This window comes from Anopheles aquasalis, chromosome 2 (assembly GCF_943734665.1).
Source record: "Anopheles aquasalis chromosome 2, idAnoAquaMG_Q_19, whole genome shotgun sequence".
Lineage (NCBI taxonomy): Eukaryota > Metazoa > Arthropoda > Insecta > Diptera > Culicidae > Anopheles > Anopheles aquasalis.
This window is the reverse complement of record NC_064877.1, coordinates 72,680,647-72,688,146: the sequence shown is the minus strand read 5'-3', so window position 1 is coordinate 72,688,146 and position 7,500 is coordinate 72,680,647. Positions and strand designations below refer to the sequence as shown.

Sequence of the window (7,500 nt, the reverse complement as noted above, 5' to 3'; positions counted from 1 at the left end):
AGCTCGAATTACCTACGAGAACCGTACGCGATGCTGCGAGGAACGATGCGACGCGATGCTAATAATGCGACGACAGGAGCTGATGAAGACGTTTTGCTACCGCGTGTTGAAAGTGTTGAAGGGCGAGGCAAGAGATGGAGTTCCTGTGGGAAGGAGAAACCCTGGAATGTTTCCGTTGTGACAGTGGAAAGACATTTTTGCATAAAGCAATTATCGGCTAATCGATTGGTCACGGTACATACGCACGCACCGAGTTCCAAAAGACGAAAATAATAAAAAAGGGCGCACAAGGCGTCACAGCATCTTGACAGCGGTGGGATTCGAACCCACGCCATTTCTGACTGGTGCCTAAAACCAGCGCCTTAGACCGCTCGGCCACGCTGCCTTCCGGTCCCGAGGCGACCCCACAGCCGTACGGGTTTGGCTATTGGCTTGAACATACAGCTCGATACAGCTGATGACACGTGAACCCTTTATCATTGCGTGTTATCTTGATACGAACTGTCTCACATGAGCATAGAGAAGTGCAAAGCGTTCTCCTTAATCATCGTAGTGCGTTCGAGAGAGAGTAACTCATTAGTATGGGTCATGAATTATGATGCAACGCGGCGACATCCCACGGTTGGTTTTTAACGAACGAGCGCGAGCTGGTTTCCATTTCCAAAAGAGGCGCGACAATTAAACCCCATCATCTTACCACGCTTCCACGGGGTGCGCATCATATGTGCACCCATTACTCATAAGCTCATAGCGATGGTGTCGTTCCTCCGTTCCGAGCAATCCGATGACGCGCGCTGCTCGTAATAATCACGTCAATATCGATTGCACTGCACCGTTGCATGCTACCACCCGAGAAGAGATCACACTTCAGCTTCTTCTTCACCTCTCACCACCCTTCTTCTGCTGGATGATGGATGGTAAAGTGACAAATATTTAATAACATTTAAGATGTTTGGTATTTTTACTCCCAATGCAGGGCAAAATAAACAAATTAGAGGCCTTCTCCGCCTCCCCACGCTGCATTCCAAGAGCAGACGACACAGAGACACACCTCGAAGTGTTCACCACGAACGCTCCGGGAGAGCGTAGGGAACATACTTTTTGGGTGCATTTTTCGGCTGGTTTCTGTTGCGACACTTTTCCGTAAATATTGTTTTCCTCGCTACCGGTCCACCGCACGTTCACACAAACTGCCGGCGGCCATGGCGTAGGTCTGTGCAGCTTGTGCCGTACATCATCTGCTGCAGACCGTTCAAGATGCAGAGGCCCTTAACCATTTAAAGAAAACCCCTTCGTGCGAGCCGTGAAAGGCTTCGAAAGGCCCTCGAAGATGACGCAGGCTACCAGGAGGATGAATTATGGGACACCCTCATCTTGGAAAATGTGTTGGAAAAATCCAATCCCCGCCATAAGAGCATCATGATAGGGTTAGCGTTACGGGGATTGGCGGATGCAGCGACTCGGCACCCCGAGAGGATAGTGCTCGGAAATGAACGAGTGAACGGGAAATGCATTTGGCCACGTTTTCGGAGCCGAAAGCAGTGTCACCGTGCGTCCTGTGCCCCTCTGCGATTCCCACAATACCACGGAGTGACACGCACGGTACACACGATGCAGATCCCGGACCGGTGCAGAGTGACGACAACGCGTTAACGGGCGTGAACATGTGTTTTCATAAATGCATGTAATTTATTTCTGGCCCGGCCGAGCAGTCGCTGCTATTGTGTATTCCGGTGTGTCAAGTCTTTGAAAGTGGCAAACAGGATTCGGTTCCGTAACGGTGGTTCCAACAACGATCACGAATCTCCGGCGAAACAGTGGTAGACCACTCGGAAGCGGACACCTTAATCCCCGACCAAGGGGTTATTGGTTGAACTTACATCATGGCGCTTATGCGGGTGCTTGTGATCTGCCCAGGTTTAAACGCTTGGAAGCCTCTGCGCAGCATACGGAAGGATTGTTGGCCACAAAACATCGTCTCACGTAAAGTCTCCCAGCTGCCACATTTTCTTCTGAACAGCGGCCAAGCAGATTGAGGCATTGTGGCGATCTCTGTCCTGCTGTAATTCCCAAGAGCCGTCACTTGGTCGGCATATGGAAACAACGTGATCTTGACCGATTTGCGGATGGATGATGGTGGTCTCTAGCGGACACGAGGCACTGCATCGTGATAACCTTTCACTGTAGTTCTCCTCATCGATGCGCCTAAGGACGAGAGTGCCTCGGTCTGCTATGCGTCATGCGCGGCCTAATCAGACGGACGTGGACCTTGGGTGTCCGATCTGATAATAAATCTCTGGTCTGGTGTACTAGAACCGACACGAATCTCTTTGGCATGATGGTTTGGCGGTTTGCGTTATATTAAATCTAAGTGAATCATTGCATTCCGGCTTGCAGTGACCTTCCATATCAACTGCATACAATGTTCTTCTATCAGTTTAAAAAAAACAGTAATGAAAAGAAAGGAGTGAATCATATGTCTTTACGTAATAAAAACATTAAAGTTTGTTTTCCAAGCTTAATTTATGCTTTCGATTCTTTGCTCATAATATGAAATATAAGTTTAGTAATCGATTGATTCGATTAGATTTTACCTTCGTCGATGAGTGCATTTCCTAGCGGGTGAATACACTCTGCGTTAAATAATAAGTTAGTTGACGCTAGTACCAACATAACGGGGCTATTTATTAAACACCAGGATGAACATTAACAACACGCAAAAGCTCAAGCATGCAAAAAAAGAACTTCGATCATTAAAATCAGTTTCTCTCTTCCTGCAACACAAGTTGAAGGACGAGCAAAAGGGAAAAACAAAGCATCGGAAACCATAAACACAGCTCCGGCCAACGGACAACGTGAAGGCTGGTTTGGTCGAATCCGGAAAAGGACCAAGACCACCCATTATCCCCAGCCTCTCGCGCTGCACACGAGGATGTTAGCCGGAGGGATGTTCTTCCATGAACCTGCACTACTTACTGCTCTGCAATTCCACTTTGCTATCGCCAGTTGCAATCGCAAGTAGTACTCCGAAACGAAAACATAGCAATACGGCGACCATCCACCGATGCCCCAGCCACAGTAGTTCCTATGGCCATCAAAACATGCTCCGGGGCAGTCTAATCCCGCCAGAGAAGCTCGCGCAGCAGCCGGTAATCAGTAAACATCGCATTAATTATCGCAACCCACGTCGGAGGCATCGGAAGGACTTGTGTGGAGGAGAGAGGAGAGCGCTTCTGATAAGAGGCAAAAAGCGACGCCACAGTAATGGTGGATTGCGATCGTTTCGATGGCGATCGATTCGGAGTGATCTGATAGTGGTGAGTGATCTGTGAAAGGCGTCACGGTTATCAGCGCGCACGTGTCCAATGGTCAACCCGGTTCGGTTAGTTCCATACATTCTAAGGGTCCTTTGACAAATTCGCACTAACTTACAGAGCAGCAAATAGAACAATTCCTTTTTTCCACGAATCACAGTGGCCAGCAGATTAACCACCATGCATTATGCCACGCGATGGTTCTAGGACGTCGTTGTCGTCGGAATGACGGATGCACGGATCAGACCTTTGCCTGACCTCTCGAGACCGAGCGACCGAGCATCTTAGGAGCACGGCCCCCCGGCGGGAGTTGGTGTTGTATTCTTTGCACAATAAAATTCCGATATAAATAAAAGCATGTTTATAAACACTGACCAAACGGTGGCCACCGCGCACGCACGCACGCACCAAGACAGGCAGACCAAATCACCGGGACCCGTTCATCGCTCATGATTTAGTACGTGGCACGGTGCGTGTGTCGGTTAATGGTGGATGCGGAGGATAGAGGGTCCTCTCCATTGTGTCCTCGCGCGCTGAGACATCCCAGCCGGGTCACGGTAGTAATATTTAAAATGGAACTCTAGTCCAAAGATTAACTACTGTTTGTCTTTCGCTCGATCGGACGCATGTTGTTGAGCTACGGGTCCGGTTCCCGGATGCAACTACACCTCCACTACATAATCAATCCAATCTCCTAGTCTCCTAGGTGTTAAGTGAAGATCCTCGCGGTCCATGTTTGCATGTTGTAGACAAGCGAGAAATGACCTGATCTCGGCGAAATCCCTTGTCTGCCAAAAACCACAATTATTAAAAATAAACTTCAGCCACTTGAGCACGCGGAGAGACGCGGGTTCTGGTGGTGAGGGGCAAACACCAGGACCATTTATCTATCCAAAAATCCCCGGAATCAAATCAGGTGCGGTCACATTGGTTCGGACGTGGATGTTGTTTTGAATGAGCGAAACACTTTACTCTAATTCCCGTGGTCACCATAATCCTTGGACAGCGATGGCGAACGGAAGTCGTACTACGGTGTCGCAGAAATGCAAAACACATCCCCACTGGACTGACGATATCCTGAGAGATTAGGTAGCTTGTAGATTTAGCAGAATCTTTCGTCTTGTTCCGTTTGTCTAAACAATAACAAAACTTACAGCCAGAATTGTGTCTCTATTTAGCACTGATATATTGTCTTTTGTAATTAATGCAGGTTTAAGCTACAGTTTAGGATAGTTTTGCACAAATTGTTCATAGGAATGAGTACTATAAAAAGGTATGAACATTGATTGACTCATAATCGCTGCTAGTGCCACTGGTGTACGAGAACATCTCACCGCTCGAGCACGTCACCACCGTCCGAAAACGGCTGTGACTATGGTGTCGTCCCGGCAAAATTATGTTCAAACCCATCATCACATGTTCGTCACACTCCCGTCTCAAACACCAAACCGCCTCCCGATCGCCTGCCGGCCTCACCTTTTCTGCTGCTACGACCGAGTAGCAGCGGTTGTTTATAAATATTCCCTATTTTGTTTAGTAAACTTTTTCGGCATGTTTACTAAATTTCGTTCGATGTACTTTGCACCTTTGACGGGGTGGGCTACGAGAAAGCGCGGCGTCGACGTGCGTTGTATGTGCGAGGACAATTTCGGGAGGATTATGCTTTTGCACCTCACACCTATCTGAACGGCGCTAATCAGCGCTGTGTTAGATTAAGGAGGAACACGCAAAGGATTGGTGTGGTTAAGCATGGATTAAAGGTTAGTTTAAGCGCAAGAGAATTTAAGACAGTAAAATTTGACACACATTGACATAAAGTGTTCTGCAACCTGCAACATCGGTGCAGCATTCAGTACTTTGTGAAAAACAAAAGGGCAACACGTGACGACATGAGCTGCTGAAAAAGAAGCTGACCGAGTTATGATTCCGTATGCATTCTAAATGTTTATAGATTATGACAAGTTTATCATTCTTCAATGTAGCATTGGCTCTAACTTTGTCGCTTGTTTATGATTAACTCAAGGCGAAAGAAAATCAATCCAGCTGAGTAAGTCGTTGAGGGAGGTTATGGCCGATATGCCCCCAGCATAAAACGACTCCAAAAATTGCTTATTCAATAGAGTGGGAAGTACATTTTTTACTCTGTACGTCTACCTTTTTTGTGAATTAACAGGCGGTAGAGCATGCATACCATGCGTTTGATTGAAAAAAGCCAATTTCTGTGAATCTGTTTGGGGGATTGAACTGAAACTAGGTGAGACTTTTAAAGGATAATGTAAAAAATAGCCACCTCTAGTGAACTTTCGGTGCTCTTGAAGAAAAAGAACTTTGTTTGGACGCGGACTGGGACAGATGTTTTTAACGAACTAGTTTTGAATTAACTTTTTTTTGTGATGCAACAACAATTTTGTTAAAGAGTGTACTAGTGACAGTTCAATGACAGCAAACAATAGTCTTTTTGAATAGAGGATCTCTCACTCGCACAAGCCTGAGTTCTGCCTAGAGTGAGCGAGATAGAAGAGAGTATTTTTATTCGAAGCCTGCTTGCACGTCGGCAAAATCACGTTCCGCTGCTGAAAAACGGAAGATTCGTATTTTGTGTGTGAATTTGCACCGGAATCCGGAAAGTACGGCACCTGGGACACCGGCGGCGAAGTGTTCCGTAGATGTCCTTTCAGTTTTTGTACTCCCTCAGTAGACTTAGCAGAAAAACCTGTACTCCGTGTGCCTTCGTCCTTCGGAACTTCACCGGTGTTGGTTCGCTTCAGGTGCAAGTGCGGCCAAGAAGTGAATCAAAAAGTGCTCCAGCGAGGAAACCGTTTAATTGGGGATCGAATAAACAGCATCGGGACGTAAAACTACGCGTACAGCTGCTTGACGCGATGGCCGATCCGAAGATCGAAGAACAGCTCGCTCCGTTGCGGGAAGCGGTGAAGGAGCAGGTAAGCCACGGGGCAGGATGATGAAATACCGGAGGTCAGATATCTAACTTTTCGCTTCTCCGTAGGGTGACCTGGTGCGCAAACTGAAGGCCGAAGGGGCCCCGGAAATTGATGTGAAGAAGGCGGTGAACGAGCTGAAGGCACGCAAGAAGATTCTGGAAGACCGGGAGCTTAGCCTCGTGCCGCAGGTGGCCACTTTCGATCGTGCACGGATGGAAGATCTGCTCAAGCGACGGTTCTTCTACGATCAAAGCTTTGCCATCTACGGAGGCATCACCGGGCAGTACGATTTCGGGCCAATGGGTTGCGCCCTGAAGTCGAACATGATCAACACCTGGCGCCAGTTCTTTGTGCTCGAAGAGCAAATGCTTGAGGTGGATTGTTCCATCCTGACGCCCGAACCCGTCCTGAAGGCATCCGGCCACGTCGACCGTTTTGCCGATTTGATGACGAAGGATGTAAAGAATGGCGAGTGTTTCCGGTTGGATCACCTCATCAAGAATCACCTCGAGAAGTTGGCCGCGGCAAAGGACGCATCGGCCGAGCTGAAGGATGAGTGTACCGACATCGTCATCAAGCTGGACGGCATGACGAAGGATGACATGGCAGCGATCATGCGGAAGTACGCCATGAAATCCCCAATCACCGGCAACGATTTGACTGAACCGATTGAGTTTAATCTTATGTTCGGTACGCAGATCGGGCCGACTGGGCTGGTGAAGGGTTTCCTACGGCCAGAAACGGCCCAAGGTATCTTCGTGAACTTCAAGCGCCTTCTCGAGTTCAACCAGGGCCGATTGCCGTTCGCTGCGGCGCAAATTGGCAACAGCTTCCGTAACGAGATCTCACCCCGATCTGGGTTGATTCGCGTGCGAGAGTTCACGATGTGCGAGATCGAACACTTTTGCGATCCGCAGGAGAAGAACCATCCAAAGTTCGAGAACGTGGCCGACACGGTGATGACGCTGTACTCCGCCTGCAACCAGATGGACGGCAAGAGTGCGCAGCCGGTGCGCATCGGCGATGCCGTGGCTAGCGGATTGGTGGCGAACCAAACGCTCGGTTACTTCATGGCCCGTATTCAGCAGTTCTTGCACCGGATCGGTATTCTGCCTGAACGGCTCCGCTTCCGGCAGCACATGGGTAACGAGATGGCGCATTATGCGTGCGACTGCTGGGACGCCGAGTGTCTGACGAGTTACGGCTGGATCGAGTGTGTTGGGTGTGCTGATCGGTCTGCGTAC

The 7,500-nt window shown here is 48.7% G+C and overlaps 1 protein-coding gene and 1 non-coding gene across 2 annotated transcripts in view; one reads left to right on the top strand and one right to left on the bottom strand.

Moving 5' to 3' along the window:
• Nucleotides 1–305: 305 nt before the first annotated feature.
• Trnal-uag (transfer RNA leucine (anticodon UAG)) lies at nucleotides 306–385 on the bottom strand. Its single transcript has one exon. It is a non-coding gene; the product is annotated as a tRNA-Leu (tRNA).
• A 5,454-nt stretch (nucleotides 386–5,839) lies between these two features.
• The window catches only part of LOC126572685 (glycine--tRNA ligase), a 2,784-nt gene continuing 1,123 nt past the window's right edge, over nucleotides 5,840–7,500 (top strand). Inside the window, exons 1-2 of the mRNA XM_050232202.1 lie at nucleotides 5,840–6,256; nucleotides 6,322–7,500. The exon at nucleotides 6,322–7,500 is cut by the window's right edge and continues 502 nt beyond it. Coding sequence (XP_050088159.1) covers nucleotides 5,981–6,256; nucleotides 6,322–7,500 — 1,455 coding nt within the window. The 5' untranslated portion in view covers nucleotides 5,840–5,980. The remainder of the gene's footprint in view (nucleotides 6,257–6,321) is intronic.